Source organism: Pogoniulus pusillus, chromosome 6 (genome assembly GCF_015220805.1).
Source record: "Pogoniulus pusillus isolate bPogPus1 chromosome 6, bPogPus1.pri, whole genome shotgun sequence".
Taxonomy (NCBI): Eukaryota; Metazoa; Chordata; class Aves; order Piciformes; family Lybiidae; genus Pogoniulus; species Pogoniulus pusillus.
This window is the reverse complement of record NC_087269.1, coordinates 33711257-33731833: the sequence shown is the minus strand read 5'-3', so window position 1 is coordinate 33731833 and position 20577 is coordinate 33711257. Positions and strand designations below refer to the sequence as shown.

At 40.2% G+C, this 20577-nt stretch overlaps 2 protein-coding genes across 2 annotated transcripts in view; both read left to right on the top strand.

Annotated features, from left to right (window-relative positions):
* CCDC6 (coiled-coil domain containing 6) overlaps positions 1 to 6924 on the top strand; it is a 50544-nt gene extending 43620 nt beyond the window's left edge. Inside the window, exons 8-9 of the mRNA XM_064145158.1 lie at positions 1785 to 1909; positions 4199 to 6924. Of these exons, the coding sequence (XP_064001228.1) occupies positions 1785 to 1909; positions 4199 to 4390 (317 nt within the window). The 3' untranslated portion in view covers positions 4391 to 6924. The remainder of the gene's footprint in view (positions 1 to 1784; positions 1910 to 4198) is intronic.
* Positions 6925 to 7017: 93 nt separating this feature from the next.
* SLC16A9 (solute carrier family 16 member 9) overlaps positions 7018 to 20577 on the top strand; it is a 41966-nt gene continuing 28406 nt past the window's right edge. Inside the window, exons 1-2 of the mRNA XM_064145154.1 lie at positions 7018 to 8663; positions 9784 to 9837. The gene's annotated coding sequence lies outside the window, so the exon portion shown is untranslated. The remainder of the gene's footprint in view (positions 8664 to 9783; positions 9838 to 20577) is intronic.

Below are 20577 nucleotides of genomic sequence, written 5' to 3'. Positions count from 1 at the left end.
TAGATAGGTAGTCAGGTTTAGTGGATCAGACTTTGTCTCCAGGATCCCAGTCTTTTGTGCTTGTGCGGCTTGAGATGTTGCTTCTGAGGACTCTTTCAAGCTCAGATACTGATGAGATTTCTAGGACTGTGCATGAAACTTTGAAGATTGTGAAAGTATCGCTACTTCTAGGCAGATAGAAATTAATTACCAGTGAGTCTTTTAGGTAGATAAACCGTTTTATGCTTGGCATCTGCAGCTAGGCTAGGCAGGTAGAGATTTTGGCCTGAGAGGTGAGCTACTTTGGATGCACATGCAGGACTCTTGTTTCTTCTTTGACAACCATGGCAACCTGCATTTGGAAACTTCTGGAGCTCGTTTATCCCCAAACAGTCTGAAATTGTAATGTTGCAATGGTGTCTTAAAGTGTATTTTTTGTCTTTTATTGTTCTGGAGTCTTGTCTTTGACTCTCAACACGTTGACACCTACCTGTACATTGGCTTGTTTCTGTCCTTGTGCTTGCAAAATCACCTAGTTATATAACATGATATGTCAAAAAGCAGATTAATTTCCTTAATCTGCATTAACTACTCTAAAGTGACAGTGATTCCACTGGAGTCACTTAAAATTTGCACCAGACTTACTTTGGGGATGGAGCAGAATCAAACTTAGAAATGAAGGAAGCGAGGGGAGTGTTCCCTAACATGACTTTATTAGCGATCTGAGGCTTATTTGTGGCTTTTTTTCTCCCTCCAAGATCTTATCAATGTAGGCACAAACAGATACAGGTAGTTAAGAACAAAGCCGGGTATTGATGGGTACTGCAGCTGCAGTGGGATTGCTTTGCATTCAGTGTTGATGAAGTCTGAAAACATAAATCTGGTGTGGTCTTCTAAAAGCATAATTCATCTTCAGATTTTTTTTTTGGTCATGATGCTCCAAATCAGTTGCTAAGTAAAAAGAGTCTTATCTCCTACCTTATTGGTGTGTTTGTCAGAAGCATTTATGAGGTTTTAGAGAATGTATTGTTCAGAAATAATCAAAATGTTCAGAACACTCCAAGCTCTGAACTTCAAGCACTTAGCAGTTGTTGTTTCAGTTTACCTTGATTAGCTATACAGGTACCCTGCATTTTTATTAACTAATTCTTAATTTAGAGGGAATAATTAAGATATTTGTACTTTCAAATATAGGCTTACCTTAATATGGATAAACCAGGTTGTAATTATAAGTTGTTAGTTGCTAGCCTAGTCCAGCTACCAAGTAATCCTAGAATGTTTTAACTTCACCACCCCAAGAATCGTTGGGGCCCTGCCTGTAAATGTTTAAAACCAGGAGAGAATGTGGGTGCAAATCTGGTATGCTATGGGGAAGCCATCCATAACCAGTTTCTCTGTGGAAGCTCATAGTGGCCTGCTGGTAGATAGCTTCTCCAGGCACAAGCTCTCTGCTTCTTCAGGCTCTGTTTTATTCAGGAGGCTGTTCCTCTGAAGAGAGATGGAAGGCCGAATGCGAATACTTTTGGACTAAACCAAAGCTGCCAGGGGAGCCTTACACTGTGTATGTTAAGTGAGGCATTATGTTTAACGTTGTGTAATGCATGCTTTGAAACATAGGTTTGTGTCCTACAGGAAAACAGATTAATTTATGTCAAACTTTTCAGTACAAATAATTTTTTTTAGATATCTAATCATGTAGCATTTAATAATTTCTTGTTGATTAAGAACTAAAAAAATGCAAATTGATACTTCAGTTTGTAGCATGAACAAGAATGTTGATGTTACCTTGTTTTAACAATTTTTAGGTCTGTCATATGCAAGTCACACAGTTGGTTTCACACCACCAACTTCACTGACTAGAGCTGGAATGTCTTACTACAATTCCCCAGGCCTTCATGTGCAACATATGGGACCATCCCATGGCATTACAGTAAGTAGTTAAAATAGTAAACACTCATTACCAACCTCACTTTGGTTTTTAAAAGTTGTTATTGCTTGTCCTTAAGCTTTTTTTACAACACATTTTTGTAAATGTTTGTTTTTGTCTCCTTACTCCAAGATATCTATTGCTGCTTTCTTCAACCCTGATTTTCCTCTTCACCCCTCAGAAACTGATTCTTTTTGGAGAACCTTATATTCTGCCAAAGAATAGGATGTATTATCATCTTAAGGACAGTAATAGGTATCATCTTATGCGGATCAGCAGGCAGGGTGTGAGAGTGATGTTCTAAGCTATTAAGCCTATCCCAGGAAGTAAAAACACTGCTTTCATTTTTCTCCTAGTCTCCACCATCTGACGGATGAGTCATCTGAGGTTGCTCCAAGCTCAGGTTTTCTTCAGGATGACACAATGCTACCATCATGTCACTGTAACAGGCAGTTAACTCTTATTTTCTATTCTCATTGGCAAAGAAAAAAAAGTTAATATAAACATTTGTTAGGGTGATTTCTCATATCTTTCAACTGGATTTACTTCCTTTTAACCTACGATGTTTGATGCATTTCTACTCAGTCTTGTTTCTTCTAAATATTTATGGAGTTTAATGAGTAAAGTCAGCCTGAATATTAACCACTTGGCAAAATGCCTTGCAATTGTTTCATTGAGACCATTTCAGTTTTGCTCAACAGGTATAGTAGTGTGTAAATACACTTGTCATTCACAGATGTGAAAACATGTTTCAAGTGAATGTTTAGAAGAATGCTAAAATATGGTTACTTCTAAGATAATTTAGGTGAGCATGCAAAGTCATTGAATGAAGGATGAAAGAATGTTACAAGGGTGGATAGAACAGAAAGGATCTGGAGTTTATCAGAAAGGCAGGAACCTGATCCGGGTTCATCCCACTGCTGTATGTCACATGAATTAGTCACAGGAGGATCTTTTTGTTTCTGGAAAACCTGAAATTCAGTTTTATAAATAACTTGTCAGGGAGCTTGTTCTGTGCATTCTCTGTGAAACTCTTTCTGAAATTGTAAATTGGTGTCATACCGAGTCACTGAAAAAGATCCTCTTCATGGCAAAATAACTAATTGCTTTCAGAAAGGTGTTGATAAGTAGGTCTTGGTTTTGTCCTGGTATTGAAGCCAGGTCCCTTCAGATGTACGCAAACACAATAAATGATTTTAAGTGTTTCAGAGACATCAGTCAGTTGTCAAGAATCACTTGGGTTTTTGCTAGAGCACTAACCTGTTGTAGAGAGTTGTGCAGAAAAATGGATACAATACACACTGTTTGACTAAACTGCAGTTTGATTCTTGACTCTTCATTTTTAACCTCCATTACAGAACAAATTTGTCTGGCTTTCTGTAGTACATTTGCTGTTGCACTGTAATCATTCTTCTCCACAGAGCTGATCACCTGTGGTTGATTATTAATGGTGGGTGGTTTTTAATGCCATAAGTTTCTTTATTAATGCTAACTGGATTGGTAAGTAGCCAGCATTTTGGTTTCTAAAGTGCAGGTGTTGTGCAGTGTAATGTAAATTTTTACATAGCTCACATCAGAGAAGATTCCCTGCCTCTACTGGTGTGTAAAGATAAAGTGAGTTTTAAATGTTTGTGTTTAAATGTGCAGGATGTTGAAAACTTGTTTCTGTTGAGGGGGGTCTCTCTAACAACTGTTTCACTCTGTCAGCACAAAGGGTTGCAAACTTCTCTTGTTGTCCAAAGAACAAGTTTTTTCATGCTTTGGTTTTGCACCAGTGTGTAGGCTGAGATTCTTTAAGAAAGGCAGAGATTCTGGGCAGACTGTGTGACATTTGAAACATTTGTGCTCACACTGAGGTACCATGTAGTTGGACTTCATTCACCATCAACATAAAGTTAAAGGTTCTCAGCACCTGGTCGGGCAAGCACAACTAGGAGGTGCTGCTCCATGGCATCTCATTTCTTTTTAGGCTGCTGGTCATCGTAGGTAAACGTATCTTCAGGATGCATGTCTTGTGTTCATTCTCAGCAAGCTGACAGGAAGGAATGAGTGTTCTGTTGACAGCAAAAGTACTTCCCCTTTCTTTTTCTACTCCATTTCAGAGTAATGTTTATTTTATGTAGAAGTTGTGTTGTGATTCCTACAATGGTTTGAAGTGGATTTCCCCCACAGAATTGTTCAGCTCTTTTTGTTGGTTTTATTTTTCTTTGCCAGTTCAATACACTGCTAGAGTTCTTATGCCTAAAGCTGTTCAGGAGTGTGTTAAACATAATTTCACTGTTTGTTCTACAGAGGCCTTCTCCACGACGAAGTAACAGCCCTGACAAATTTAAACGTCCCACTCCTCCTCCTTCTCCAAACACGCAGACCCCAGTGCAGCCACCTCCGCCACCACCTCCACCACCTGTGCAACCTACGGTCCAATCCGCAGCATCGCAGGCAGCCACTTTTCAACATTCAGTGCATCCCTCCTCTCAGCCTTAGTGCATGTGCTCAGCAGTCTGTCTGTCAGAAGTGGACTCATAACTTGGAGCAGTTTACTAAAAGCCAAAGGCTTACTTGGCATTTTTGGATTTGACTTATTTGCACTGAGGTTATATAGGCTTCACTGTTAGTTGTGTTGTAAACGTTTGTATAAAATGCAGCCAGTGTTGTGGGTCTACAACACTAACTTAACAACGTTTTCCATCAGTGTTTACTTGAACTACATGTATGTCCATTCTCTGGCTGGAACATTCGCTACTCTGTTTGGTAATACGGCATTACGTCGTTTTGCTTGGCTCCAAAGCTTCATTTTCCTGGCTTTTAGGTTTGTAAAATCAAAGGGATACCTTTTTTATATTTTTTCATGACAATTTGCAGAGAATTAAAGGCATGATGGGCTATCTTGATGAATTCTGAAATGTCCCAGTGTTTACCAAGCTTACGGAAAATCAGCACTACTTTTCAATCGTTTGAAATAACAGCTTCTAAGTGCAAAAGTGAGTCAGACACCCTAATCAGTGCCCAAGACACACATACTCTTATTGTATTATGTAGCTTAATTCAGCACACAGGACACATCCATACTTCTGTTTAAAAGCACCTCAACCATATGGTACAGTCTGAATTTTACAGTGAGAGAACTGGCTTGTTGAAGTCTGTGGAATGTACAATTTGTGGACCTTAAGATTTGATGATTTCACTTGACATTTCTGTTAACCTGTAAGCTGCCCATGCTGTGTGATCTGTCACAGTTAACTTCGGTAAGTGTGGTCCTGCACACAGGTTGCTGATAGCTGATTAAAGTGTGCTCTTTGATTTTTTTTTTTTATTTGAATTTTTCTTTTCTGCAGAAGGCAATGTGATTGTAGACAACAGCTGATGATCATTTTTTTTTTCTTGTTAAAATATATTAATTGTGATTCCCCCAAAGCAAAGTTTGAACAGATATTCTAAATGTTCAAAAGTCTGTTAGAAAATAAGATATAAGGTGAGCATATAGGAATATATTGGCATGATGGCCAAAACGTTGTATTGCTTGGTAGAAAGAGAGTACAAGGAAGTAGCACAACGTGGCACTAATGAATGCTTATTTAGCAGCCTAAGCCGGTACAATGTATAAAGAAATGTATTCTGAATACATTCTTTCCCTTCATTTAGCACAAATAAATGAGTTTCACTTTGCAGTGGAACGAAGTGTCACTTCTTGATATTGACATCCTACTCAGTTAATGTTTTTCCTGAGGTTCCTGTTCTAGTACTGAGGTTTATATATTATTGATGATTTTAAGTGGTTTACCTCATATATATGGATATGTGGGCCATGGAAAATGACAAGAGAATGTTTATTTTATGAGAATATGTATCTGGCTGTAATCAGAGCAGAACATGAGTAATTTATCTTTTGTTTACAAAAGTTTGTTTGACATGCCTAATGCTTTTTTAAGGCCATTTTTAAGAAGGAAGTCCAGCGTGTTCTGGTAGTGTACTAACACTTGTACATACATTTTCATGTTTGCTGCTCGCCTCTTCTGTAGGGATTGCAAACTGAAAACCTTTCTGAAATGAGTGCTCTAAATCAAAATAGTAAGTTAAAATAATGTTGTACCAGGTTCTGCTTCAGGCAAAACTAGAACTTCTTCACCCGTAGCTATGTAGTTCAGCTCTAAGAGAATTTAGAGAAATGCATATACAGTGTATTACACTTCTTAAACCAATATGGGATCAAGTGCATTATCAAGTTACTTTAGTTATGGTAGTGACTCTCCAAACAAGTGATTCTCAAGATTGTGGCACACCTAAAATTTGACCAGTGCTTCCATCTGAAAACAATTGACTGTAACAGATGCTCACCTTTCTGTAAACAAAGAAACTCAACTGTAAGCGTTGCAATTAAGCTGAGCTGCTGATTCAGTGGTAGGATTGCAGGTGAGAAAATTACAGGCAGTCAGAGGTGGGACTAAGGTCAAGATAAGATTCGTTTAGTTTGATTGTTGTCCTTTTGTAAACATAAGACAAAGTTTAAAAATACTCTTAGAAGTAGAATTCCAGCTCAAGTATACCACAATTTGAAATGGTATCCTCCTTTCTGAAGTGCTTTGAGATTATTGGACGTGTGGCTCTACCAAGTGTGAGCTCATAGTGGTGGTAGTATAAATGCGGGGAGGGGTGTGGGGGGAGAAGCCTTTAACAGTGTTGCTTTAAGATCTTAAAATGGAAATTTGCCTAGAATAATTTACATTTGAAGCATATTCCAAAACTGAGTTTGTGTAACCCAGGTTCAGCTGCTGTTATAAAGTGTCTTAGTGAACTCTCCTTACTATTCCAGTGGGGTTCTTACCAGAGGAAAGTAAAGAACTGACAAATGTATACTAAATCTTGAAAGTGTAACAAGGCACTCAGATGGCCTTACCTAGCTAAGAACTTTGAACAAACATTTGCTTGCAATCAGAAGTGTTAAACTCTATTTGTAGACTTTTTGGATAAGATGAGAAATTGTGCACAAACATCTCCTAATAAATATAAATGGATTTTCAGTTTTCCTTGTGAATTATAGTCATGAATTATGGTTCTGCAACCCTGATTTTATCAGATCTCCTGTAGGCTGGAGAGACTCACTTGGACAGTGAGTTTCAGCTTGCTATGAGGCCTTAAGTGCTTGGCTTTACTCAGAAGCACCTGGGTGGGTTTCTGTTGTCCTTTTCGTTCTCAGTATCTGTCAGTTGCATGTTGCATCATCGCTAGTTGTGTAAGGCCGCAGAAGGAATTCCTAGCCACTATAAGCATTTTGTGAGTGTACCTTTTGACAGCTAAAGTTTATTTTAAAAATGATATGTATCTTTCAGCTATTTTAGCAGTGTCCTTGTCTTTGACAATGAAGCAGCCTTCTTTTTTCTCTCAAAGGATCTGGCTTGGACACTGGAATGCAGCTGATACTCTGTAGAGCATTCAGAGTTTGTTATCCACTATTTATTCCAGAGAAGTTCTTTGGAGGAAGAGGTGGGACTGTCTGGTGATAATCTTCCAGCTAACAGCCAGATAAGATTGTTTTCATTACAAGTACTCCTCTGAGAGCCTATTCTGAAGGGCAGAAAGGATTATCAGAGTTTTTTCAAGAAAGTGTCAGTGCTTTTGCATTGCCAATTGATGTATTGGAGCTGAGCAGAACAGGATTTCTTTCCTATTGAAATGTTCAGGAGTCTGTCTGCCTGGGTGGAATCCCTGTGCACTGCAGCTGAATGAAAAATGTAATCTTGGAAGCCATGAAAATGAGAAAGCTTCCTGGGATCTGTGCAAGTTTGCTGCTGACAGGAGGCAGTATAAACTGCACATATTTTGTTAAATAAATGCAGACTGATGATAAAGACAAATGAAAGAGCCTTGAATACTTAATCAAAAAACACAGACTCTCATCCTCAGTATTATTTCTTACTAAGGATGCATCCAGGGACCTTCTTTAAATCTTTCAGTACTTTCTCATATCCTAACGTTTAGTTTTACAAGCAGTGTAAGTTCTAAAACTGTTCAACTTTTTTTGACGTTTCCCTTTTGTTTCAGTCATGGCAGTCTATTTTTTTTTGATCTTTGGGACTCTCCAGAGCATGGACTATGCAGACCATTATTTCTCCAGTTCAAGCCATCTCATAAGAAACCAGCAGGTTTATGAGTGTAAGCTATAAAATTATAACATGTACGTATGTTACAACAACCTCTTTGAGGGGAATGATTGAAGAGACAAAAACCAAGAGCCTCTGATTAACAATTGGACTGGGTGCATAGAGACAATCTGGTCTCCTCAGTTCCCTGAGGAGCTGAAGTCCTCTCCTAGCCTTCTCAGATTTGGACTAGAATTGTTAATTTGTTTGGGTTTTGGTTGGTTTTTTTTTTTAATTCCACATCTCACTATGATAAGTACTCAGGATATCCTTCATGTTCCTTTTTGGTAACAACCACTAGTCCCAGTACAAATAGAGGTTAAGAGTTGTTGCTACTTTGTGGACCTGAGGAAGTCATTAAATATGTCAGCCTGTGGCCTTTATGGTGCAGTTGTAGTTCAAGTGGGAGTGTGTACTCATGTGGGGATTAGTTTGTTTACTTTTAAGCAGCTGTTGCTGGTTTTGCCTTCAGTAGTGTTCCCTGAAGAGAAGATAAACCCCTGAATTTGGTGCTGCATTAACAGACAACTGCTGTGTTAGGAAGACTAGTGCTTGTACCTATTCAGCTTAGGCTCCAAAGAAAAGTACTACCTCATCTAGGTTGGGATGATGTGGCCAAGGTCAGGTGAAATGTTGAAACTGTGCTAGGTTTTGTGCTACGTGTATTGCCTGGACAGGTGTCTTTCCTCATTGCAGTGGGTTCTGGAGGTCTGAGTGAGAAGTTAGGACAGGTAGTTGAGGGCTGAGTTTGAGAAAACTGTGTCCCTGTAGTAAATTGCTGCTCAATGTACTCTTTAGCTAGGCCTGGGAATTGGCTGTAATAAAACTACAGATTTTTTGGCTGCGCGGTTTCCTTTCAAGAAGTGCTGTGTTGCAAATCCTTGAATTCCTGGCGTTGGTATCTAATTAAAAATCACAAAAAACAATTCCCCTTTCCACAGAAATATTAGAAGTCATCTTCTATGTGCAAAGGTGGGTTTTCTCATTATCTACATTAATACTGTCTCTGTAAACAAAGGTGTTTGGTGGTGAAACCTGAGCTGTCCGAGGCACTTCAGTTTGTGATTGCTGACTTTTGTTTTGGCAGGTGTTTCAGATGAACTCTAAGCCTCCTGTGGAGGAAGGAAAAAAAATCACCTGACAGCTGTAGACTGTTCCTTTCCTGCAGAAATAACAGCAGTTTCCTCAAATGCAAGTGGAAATGGAACATCCTCGAGCCTTTCTGAAGCTTATATTTAGTTTCAATACCTTGGTGATTGCTCTTGTGTATTTAGAGAATCTGTGCAGCCTCATTATAGGTTGGCTGGGTGTCTAGCTAGTTGTTCCTATGTTATCCTGATGAAGGAAGCCTGTTCAGTTTTGGATCAAATTTGTAAATCGACTGGTTAACAACAGTGGTCAAAGTGCAGATTTGTTGAGCATGAATCCAAGCGATGACTTTAAAACATTACACTGTTGATGTGAATCAGAGCCTGTCGTTGAAAAGACCCCAGATAGGAAGAAGTTGGGTTTGGTTTGTTGTTTTGGTTTTATTAGCAGGTTACATTTTATTCCTGTATTAGCTGTATTATTGCTTTGTTGTATATCTAAAGGTGTTTACATATATTTGTAATTGTTATAATGTGTCTGTAATCAAGCTCATCTGTGCCTTCATGCAGACTTCCAATAAACACTTGATTTTTTTGTATTTACTTGTATGGAAGACTATGCGGTGAATGTATGTTTTCTTTTGTCTGTCAGCTTCCCATCACTGAGAAAAAGAAGAAGAAACTGAAAAGTAGGAATCAGAGAAAGGTAAGTACTTGTCTTTGTTTTTGTTCTCTTTGTAATTGGTCCACTTCTGGTATTTTCCTGTAAAAGGCTGAGTGGGAAACCTAGGGGTTGTTCTATTTGCATAATGAAGTTTGCATATGAGATTCTCTTCACTTTGGATTAGGTGAATACTCGAGCAGAGTCTTGCACGCTTGACTCCATCACTTCTGCTTCTATCTTGGAGGAACATAGCTGTGTTTCTTGAGCTGTTATTTTAGGAAAATTCCAGAGTGCCTTTCTCCCTCTGAATTAGAAACACTTACCAGTAAGAGTTCTGCCTTTATTTGCTACAGCAGGAACTGCACTATCTTTTGGCCTTAGTAGGTCTGCTTACCTTAAAGGTACTTTCTGATGAATGGGTAGTAGGAGAACAATAGAGTTTCATCCGTCTCCAGTTTTTCTAAGCTCATTGTGATGGAAATGTGTATTTGTACAAAGTTACAGGGAAACTCCTCTGATGTATTTCGAGTGAAAAGCAGTATGCAGCAGTACAGCTGCTTTTCTAACCTGATATTAAGAGGATGAAAAGGGGAAAAACAATGTTTCTTTATGTTAAGGGGTGTGATGTATGTATATTCTGTATTTCAGAGAAGAGTGCTTTTGCTGTTTCCTTTGTAGCGATAAAGTCTGGTATTTGAGAGTCTTCTTCACTGTTTCTTGATTTCATTCTTTTTTTCTTGCAATCAAACGTCATTACAGTTAAGTGGTTAACACTGTTGATGGATTCAGTCAGTTTATGGAGTTGTAAACTTTAGATGCCTAAAGATGATGGTATGAGTTAATGAAAATTCTGTAGGGCTGTGTTGTGTCATCCCTTGTGAAATCTCTGCTTTTGTCACCTTTTTACTGTATGCATTCATGCAACTTAGCACAGCTCACCTGTGTGGCATACTTAGTAGCTTTTGTATTTGCTGTAAATGGTTGTATTGTCAAGTTTCTAAGCTGAGATCTTAAGGTCTCAGTAGCACTTAACCTGTGTTTACCCTGTATTCAGTGTCTGAGCCTTGCTAAATTCGTTGATTGAATCCACTTGTCTTTGTCTTGTTTATCTGCCACTCGGGCCTACCTCTAGGACTGCATGCCCTTCTCTAGTCACCACAGGCCTCTGCATGCAGTACAAAGCAGGCTATTTCATTTTGGCCAGTAAAATCCCGAGATTACAGTGGCTGTGGGTTCTCGGGCGCCAGGCCACGGAAGCGCTTCAGTGAATGCTAATCTAGTTGATACGGGTTGCTCTTCTCCTACAACACATGCAGAGTTTCTTTAAATGCCTTTCTTCTCCTCTCTCTGCTGCAAATGAGTACCCTGCCTGACACCGACACAGCTGGAGCATCTGTGTGCTGTTGATACTGTCTTCATGCATGCCTTCTGTTTAGTCTCTGATATTTGTCTGAACAGAAATGAGTCCTTTGAATTCTTTCAGAAGACCAGATGAAGAGGGAAAGATGTTTCATGTAATGGGATTAATTTCAAGTTGTCCAAGATGTCCAGGTGGGATTTCTTCCTTACTGGTCTGGTTTTTCTTTCCTTTCTTCACTGCAGACAGTGTGGCTTCCAGTGTCCTACAGGCATGGAACAGCAAAGCCAATAGACATGATCTCCCCTTCAGATGCTGGGCTTGAGGTGTTTTGTCTTTGTTCTCGTGCTTGTAACCCTTTATAAAGGACAGCAAGCTCCCAGCATTGCATGAGTTAACTAAGAAATTCTGGTAGACTGCTGAGAGCAGGAGGAATGATGCATTGCAAGGCACAGCTTTAATAAGCCTAATCCTTCCTGTATGTAAAGAAGCTGGCTTGGGTGTCAGTCTCTTTCATTTGTTTCTGAAGCCATTCCGTACCTTTCAAGGTATACAGTATATCCTGCAACCCAGGAGCAAGAAGAGGTTGAAGTTAGCCCTACGTTTTGTAGATGAAGACTGAAGGTGTGTATAATGACCATTTGATCCCTTCAGGGCAGAAAACCTTAAATACGAGTGGGGGTGACGGAGATGAGGAACTTGCTTTTGAGCCTCAGGTTCTTCATGCAATTCAGCCTTGGCTAACTAGTGAACTGGTGACAGAGTTTTTCCCTTTGGGTGGTACAGAGCAAGAGATGGATTATTTACCACAATGAATAAAATGTTGAAGCTTGTGTTTGCAGAGTGGAACAATTTTAGTTGCAAATTTTTTGTCAGGGAAAATAATACACAGTATGTGCTGTATTTTTTTTTCTCTAAGGCTTGACCAAAATCTAGCATGTGAATTTAATGAAATTAAGGAGGAAAATACTGATCTGTAGTGGGACTGATTTAGACCTAATAGCACAAGTGCTTTTCTTTGTCATACTAGAGATGAGTTGGATAAATTACAGGAACCCCACAGAACATCTGGGAGCAGCTATTGGTGTTCAGGGATCAGTGTGGTAGAAAACACTTCCATAGCATGAGATCCTCTTTTATAATGCACTGCATGGAGTTTTATTTTGCCTAGTCACAGTGTGGAATGTATCTTTGGGGATGAATTTCAGAAATGCACCACTCCTAGCTCCTTTCTTCCTCATTTCTTGTAGTCACGCTGGCTTTTTCCCTGTGACTGAAGGCTCCTTTGTTCCAATGTGTAAAAGCAATGTTGCAAACTGGGCTCTTGCCATTCTGGATCTGAGAGCATTTTACAGTTACTGCTGAACAAAATGGGTTGTAACTCCATAGTGAATCTTAACACTGTCTTGGCTGTCAATGGCAAAAAATGGAGGAGAGGTCAAAGAAGGAGCACTTTCTCTTGCTGCTTGGAGATGGGAATTGCAGGTCTGCTGTGAGCTGTTTCTTTGTGTTTCTTAAAACTCATCCTGATTTTTCTGTCTCTTCAACACATGCTAATGCTTTTGCTTATTTTCTAGCAAATTTAAGAAGGAGTGTTAGTAATATGAAGTAATTTTGCAGAGATTGGTACCTGACTTCCTTTGGAAAGTGCACATTTGCTAATCTGCACCACCACATAAGGAAGATTATTTTGAATCACTTTTATGTGGATTTTTGTTGCTGTGATGTGTAAAGGATTGGATGGTTACTTCTACTGTGTTTAAGTTTTAATAACTGCTTTCTAGGTGGTGGTGTTCTTCTTCCTTTATACCTGCCTGCACTGGGACTATTGCGCCCGTGCTTAAGTATCCCAAGGTAGACTGATGCCCTCAGGACCTTCTGAGCCATCAGGTGTTTCATGTCTCATGAGTTGGATCCAAATCTGTCTAGGCCATTGGGAAAGCAGTGTAAGAAGGCCTTCCTCCTCCACCCTTCTAGCTACGTGGAGTATAGAGTGGAAACTGGAACATGCAGGTTGAGATTGTCTTGCCACTTTCAGCTCGGCAAACAAGCGTGCAGTTATGCCACCAGGTCGGGTAGTGGAAGGGGTGGAGGAGCCCCCTGCCTCTGGCTACCTGCAGCTTTCTGTCTCTGCAGAACCTGCAATGTCAGGTATTGGCAGATAAAAGGCCAGCTCAGCAGCCTTTTCTCCAGGCTGTGCTCTGCAGCTGTGCTGCAGCATGGTCTTGCCTGATGATCCTAAAATCTGAGAACAAACCAAAATGCCATGAAGACCAAAGATAGCACCTGCTGATTTGAAAGTGGCACTGGGCTCAGTTCTCATCTAAAAGCATGTCTAATGCAAATATGTGACATGGTGAGCAGAAGGAGAATAGACATACTAGAATGAAAAGGAAGACTGGTACTTGAGCCTAATAAAGGGGCAGAGAGAAAATAGGACCTTTTGACTCTCCTGGCCATGAACAGCTGTAAACTGTATAACAGTACTAGAGTTTGATTCTCTTATGCAGCAGTGCTGGCACCAGAAAGTACCAAAGCAGTAGATCAGAGAACTGATAGAGCTGGACGAACATTGGAGAGACTTGCTGTAAAGCTAGGAGCAGACAGCAGAGAAGAAGGCAGTGCCAGACTACTTGCAAGTCGGAAAAGGGAGTGAAGGAGCCCTGTGGAAATTGCTGGGATGGTTGATCACATTAAGGGACTGTGAGCCCCTGGAAGTGGTAGTGCTTCTGAGATATTAAAGACTGAGTGTGACTTGGCAATGGAGGACTTTACCTGAAATAGGTTCTAATTTCTTCATTGGTGTATACTTGAGCAAATGCAGGAATAGAAGATTGGCAATGAGTTTGGGGGCTACTGTTCTGTTGTTGTATGTCTTGTAGATCTAGATCTACTTCTTGGACTAGTCTTATCAATTATCTAGGCTCCAGTGTAAGTAAAAAATATAGTGGAGCCACAGTGCTAGAGAAATTGAGGTTCCTAAATAGGATCAAATCCACAGCTGCAGTGTTACCTCTTGGCAAAGTCTTAGTTTTCACAGAAACCATCGCTGGCAGGGAGTTTCTGTGGATGGGTGTTTAAAATGATTAAGGCTTTTTAAACTTGATACATGCTTGTGTTGCTTTTGCTTGCAAGGATATGTTTCTGTATAATTTTAAGGCCATCTGCTCACTTTTCCTGCACAGTGATTTTTGCAGCAGATTTCAGTGAAATGTGACTGTCAAAAGTTTTATTTCGACTTACTTTCCTGAGTTTTCAAAGCAAATGACTACATACTAAGAAATTAAACCTGTTAAAACTTACTACATTCCTCATGCTATTAAGGAACTCTAGGATTAGTCTGGCTGTTGTCTTGAGTATTTAATTAAAGACAGTTTTAATGCTGTTTGTTCCTGCATGAAGAGGTTTCAAGTTAACTGTTTCATAATGCGAGAAGCCATTAAGTTTCTTTAACAAAACCTTCTGTGTAGACTAAAGCATTTGCTACTATTAAGCATATATATTGACTCTATGTACTGATATAAGAGGAGAACCTGTCTCTTTAGCACCCCAAGAGCTTCCCAGAAGTACTCCAGGAATGACGTGTCCTTGTTGCAGCAGTTTTCAGGAGTGGTGTATTGCAAGAGCAATTTATGTGAGTCGGCTCTGCCCTGGAATATTGTGTTCAGTTTTGGGCTCCCCAGTTCAGGAGGGACAAGGATAACTGAAGAGAGTCCAAAGGAAGGCTGTGAAGATGATGAAGGGGCTGAAGCACTGCCCTATGAGGAGAGGCTGAGGGACCTGGGGCTTTTTGGTCTGGTGAAGAGAAGACTTAGAGGGGATCTAATCAATGTTTATAAGTATCTGAGGGCTGGGGATCAAGCGGGAGGGGACAGACTCTTCTCAGTTGTGCCCCATCATAGGACAAGGGGCAATAGGTATAAACTACAGCACAGAAAATTACACCTCAGCATGAAGAAGAACTTTTGTATTGTGAAGGTGTAGGAGCACTGGCACAGGCTCCCCAGAGAGGTTGTGGAATCTCCTTCTCTGTCTGATTGTGCTCCTGTGCGATCTGTGCTAGATTCTATGGTCTTGCTCTGTCAGGGGTGTTGGACTCGGATCTATGGAGGTCCAATCCAACCCCTAACATGCTGTGACCCTGTGAGCCAAGGTCATACAATAAAGGTGTGACTTTTTGTGGTATATTTTAGGGATCCACCTACCAAAATGATGGGCCCTTGCATTAAAATTCATGTTGACAATCCAAATCTAATGCATATTTTTGGGAAAATATGGTCTCTTAACAGTTGTAACCCCTCTAAGCTTGTCCAGAGCATAATGATTTGTATTTATTTTTACCTAGAGAGGTTACAAGTGAAATCTCCATACACGTGCAAACATGGTTAGAATTGTTGTTAATATCCTGCCACCTTTATCACCTGTCTTAGCTCTACCCATCTGCCTGATCTGTAAAAGAAAGGCAAAGCCAAGCCCATTTTGGATTGAATACTGTATTACATTTTTAGCATTGCCAGCATCCAAGCTGGAGACCAATGTGGAGACTGCCACGAGAGGCTCCCATTTCAGAATTAAAACTGGTTCAGGCTTGTTCCTATCTTTGTGTGCAAAGGGTCCTGTGGGAGAGCTGTACAGAAGGAAAACAGAAAGAAAAAACATTAAGGAAATAATTGGCTTCTGTGAAATCCATCTCCCACATCTACAGAGAGTAAGAACCCCCCTGAAGGATTTTGACACTGAACTTTTAATGTTCTGCTTCCACCACTGTTTCCAAGGCAAGGGCTGCCAGGAAGGGACAGAAAGACTTTGTTTCTGTTCTAGTGTACTTAACCTCCCTCTGTTTTACAGAATGTTGATTTGAATGATGAAGCAAATCATTGGGAGCAAAACATGAAAACAGTTGGGATGGGCCAGAGGGGAACAGCAGAGGTGAAAAGAGCAGAATGGGAAGGCAATACTTGCATTTGCACTGCCTAATAACTGAGTGAGGGGGAGGTCCATCTTGCTTTCCAGCAGGAAGTGGACCAGATTTTGGTACTTTTGCTGAATAGATTGTTTTTTCCAAAGACTTTTACTTTACTAAGTCTTTGCAGCACACTGTTCTTTTAAAAGAATATTCTGATTCTGAAGCTTTTGGTCAGTTTGAGGTTTCTATTTAAAAAAAAAAGATGGTATCTTCATTTTCCTCAGTTACCTCTTAGAAATCAGCTTACTTCTATAGTTTTCTTCCTTCTCAAAGAGTCCTATTGATCAGACTTAGGGTGCCTCATAATAGCAATAAAATCTGCTCAAGATGTGCTAAAGATTTACTAGGTCAAGCCATTAAATATTAAATTAACTGTTCATTGTTAGATCTGATTGTGATTGAGAGAGTCTTTCAGTCTACAGGATTTCATGTCTATAACAGTTTACACTGGCACAGGCAGCTAAAAGTGTCACTTGGTGTTCTCATGTATGTGCTATATAATGAAAATCTATTTAAACCTCCTATCTTCATTGTTTGGTTTGAGTGGTTTTGGTTGGGATTTTTTTTATTGGTTAATGTACTGCCAGGTTTAGTTGTCTGCAGGTTGATTCTTTTGCACATCTTGCTCTTTGGTCTGCATTTTAGCAGTCTCCCAGAATCACTGGGGCAACTTTCCTTGACCACTGCAGAACTGTATTTTAGAGGTTTTTTTCTTCAGTGATACAAATGTCCTGTGAGTTAAGAGATGATAACGAACCTGCTATGCTTAGCTGTCATGCTATAACAATCTCATCCGATACTGACAGTACAACTTCCATCTTTTCACATGATTTTTGGTTATTTCCTATCTTCCAAATGTTAAAGTTGGTAAGGATAGAAGATTTTGTAATGGTTTGCTTTTTCTTCACACAGCACTGCCACTTGCATTTTATGAATTACCACCTGATCTTACATAAGAGATTCCTTGCATTAATACATCTTAAGATGTAATTCAGCAAAGACCAGTGAACCTTAGTATCACAGTATCATCAGGGTTGGAAGAGACCTAACAGATCATCAAGTCCAACCCTTTACCACAGAGCTCAAGGCTAGACCATGGCACCAAGTGCCACATCCAACCCTGCCTTGAACAGCCCCAGGGAAGGCGACTCCACCACCTCCCCGGGCAGCCCATTCCAGTGTCCAATGACTCTCTCAGTGAAGAACTTTCTCCTCACCTTAGATCAATTCCCTCAGAAGCTTGGGTTTGCTGAGGGCTGAAATTGTCACTTCCTTAGATATCATGGGTCAGCTGCTGCCCTTGTTCACAAGGATGAAATCACTAGTGAGGTTATTTTGGACTTAAAAAAGCAGAAATGAGAACTGAGTTGGGTTGCAAATTCCAAATGGATGATTGTGCTTTGAAATTAGCTTTGATGTCTTCAGTACCTTCCTGAAAATTTTATAACGTTTTCTACATTGAACACTTCTTCCAAGCCTCAGGTCTCAGAGTTCACTGAGAGGCACAGCAGTATTATTCCCACAGAGGGGCAAAAGGAGTCAGGGCATTGTTGTCTTGGCACTTATGTCTTGATATTAAGAGTAGCCTATGTGATGCTCGGGCTTTACTTTCTTCCTCCACAACAAAACCCAAAAGCCTGACACTCGCTACAGCTTTCCTATCCAAGCTGGCCTAAGGCTGAGGTGGGAGGAAGACTCTGCAAAGACTTTTTTGTTTGTTTTCCCTTCCCAAGTGCTCTGTTCAGAGGAAAGAAGGTTCCTGGCTGCATCTCTTTTGTTTCCAGAGCAGTGGCATAATTACTGCAGGACTTCAAAGATAGGTTAAGGGAAGCCATTAAGGATGTTTTCCATCTCTGAACCGGAGAAACTTAAGGTGGTTTGTCACCCTACCCTAAAGCAGAAAGCTTTCCTTTAAAGAAGATAACTGTTTTCTGCAAGCACAGCTTTAATTCACTGTTAACCTACTCAGATTTAAAATTAGTATCTTTTTAACTGTTTTATTTCAACTCCTAGAGGATTTTTGCTGTAAGATTATTCTCTCTGTAAGCTAAATGAAGCCAATGCACAGTAGATACACTCTGTGCTTTATATACTTATAGAGGGGAGTGTCCTCTTGTGCCTCATTCACATATGTCTTTTTTTGCCTGTCCCCTTACAAATGTCCTTTGTGAACTAAATATAACACCAACTGTCCAAAACTCAAGTGCTATAAAGGAATTTCTTCTACCTTGTTCAAAAGTCAACAAATGTTTCTAAATACTGACACAACAGTTATGAAAAGTGGATCATCTGAGCAATTATGGCGCTCCCACGTGATTCAGGTGTTCTGGGGTCTTCCTCAAGTGGTAAGAAGTCACAGACAGTAGCAGTGGAAAGTAAATAAAATCACGATGGTCACAAAGCAGTAGAGGAGCTCTGTAGGACTTTGGGTGGGACTTGCCATGTTGATATACTGCACTGGACATGTAATTTGCAGTGCTGAGAAGAAGAGACCCTCCTTTGCTTGTTTTCAGGCCAAGGATGAGTACGTAGCATGCATATATTCTACTAGTCATTTGGGTTTCTGATTTTTCTAATTGTTCCACTACTTGCTGTCGTGATTACTAGTTAAGTTGGAATACTCTAAAGTAGATTTCAAAGGTTTCAAAGATAGATCTCATAATTTAGTTGGTAGATGATATGCCTCAGAGATGAAAGCCCCTCTAGGTTCAGCTTTTACACTGAGATCTGGAACCATCCCAAATGCTGACCCTGCACAACTGAGCACAAGACTGGCAGATCTTGCACTGTTAGCCTGCTGAAACACTGTGTCCTAATCCTTTGATCCAGCCTTCTTTGCTGTATATTGTTTAAGTGGCAAAGCCCAGAATCCAAATAAAATTTAACACAGGTGCAGTTACACATTTATATCTGGTTTACAGGGAAGTAGTGGGTGAGTCCTGGAGTTGTTTCACTGACACGTACTTTTTCCTGTTTGTACTTTGTTGGTAAGGAAGCTGAAATGATCAGTAGAGAGACAATGTTTTCCAGTTCTTTTCACAGTCACTGAGGGGATGATTCATATAAACTTGGAGAGAATATTGACTGCAGCAGTAGATCACCACGGATATATTTACATTGTAGTTGTCAGAGCAAGTACATTGTAAGCTAATCTACTGATAGCAAACTGTCCAAACTTTGCAAGTGTTGTGAGCTTATCAATACCTGTGATAGATGGTTTCACTGTAGTTCAGTATTTATGCTGCAGAACACAAGGAGGGATGGTCTAGGGGCAGAGCAAGCATTACCAAGTGGAAGACAGGAGTTAGCAGGAAGCCATAGTATGGATGCCAGGGTTTCTGAGTGGCAGAACAATGACCTGCACCAGCTCAATGCAGGCTGTTTCCTGCCTTGGTGCATGGGAGCCAGTGCAGAAGCTGAAAGAACATGTCTGCACAGGCCCTGCTTGCCTGTCTTTTGAAACCATGGTGAGTTAAGAGCTGAACCTTCAAACCTACAGTCCCCTAGTGAGCTTGCTTCTTGTCTGAAGAGCTTAGATGACTAAGGCGTGATGCTTTTCTTGGTTAATGTTTCTCACTGGATGCAGAAGCCTACTTACAAACTCTTTCTTCAGGCATCAGTTATGATTGAGAGCTGGTTTGGGCCTGGGTGTGAATGTTAAGCCTGCTCACCACTGCTGAGTAACTCTGTGTGCACTGATTGTGGACTAGGGGTGTTTACAGTGGACAAATCTATATTTAGGCAAGCCCTGGTGGCAGCTTAACGTAGGCTTAAAATAAACCTCTTCCATTGTGGGATCTTCCTTTCCCTTTTGTCACTCTGCTGAGTTTGCTTTGGCAGTGCAAAAGCAAAATGCATAGACTTTTTGGGCCACTTACAGAAGTTGGAAGGTAAGCTGTGAATGGCTTTAGTCCTGTGTGGCCAACAGATCGATAAGTGTAACTACAAAAATGCAGTGTAATTTGATATCTCTTTCTCAGCCTGTGAAGACCCAAGATTAGGCTAAAGGCAGTACTGGAAATAAAGCTGCATCTGAACTGGCAGGCAGAAAAAAGAGGTATTGAAACGAGATTGCACTGAAATGAATTTAGGTTGCTGGCTGTTTCATACTGCTACTATTGGCTTCTCTGTTTCATTGACCGAAAATAAATGCCTTTAAGTATCTTACTGTAGTTAAGTGAGAGAAAAGCTAACTCAGGTCTTTTAAATGAACTTAATACTTGAGCAAGACGAGAAGTGTATGCCTGTACTCTTCAGAGTCTCCCAGGAATGCATTATGCCACTTCCAGCCCTGATGAATGTGTGCCATTAAAATTCAGCATTCTTTACTGGCAAGAAGTAGATAAATTATCAGAAGTAGATGAATTGTCATCAGGGAATAAGCAAACACCACTTCTGAGGAGCTATCTCCAGTATTCATTTTCCTCCTGGTGACTACCTCAACAGAAATCCTTGCCTT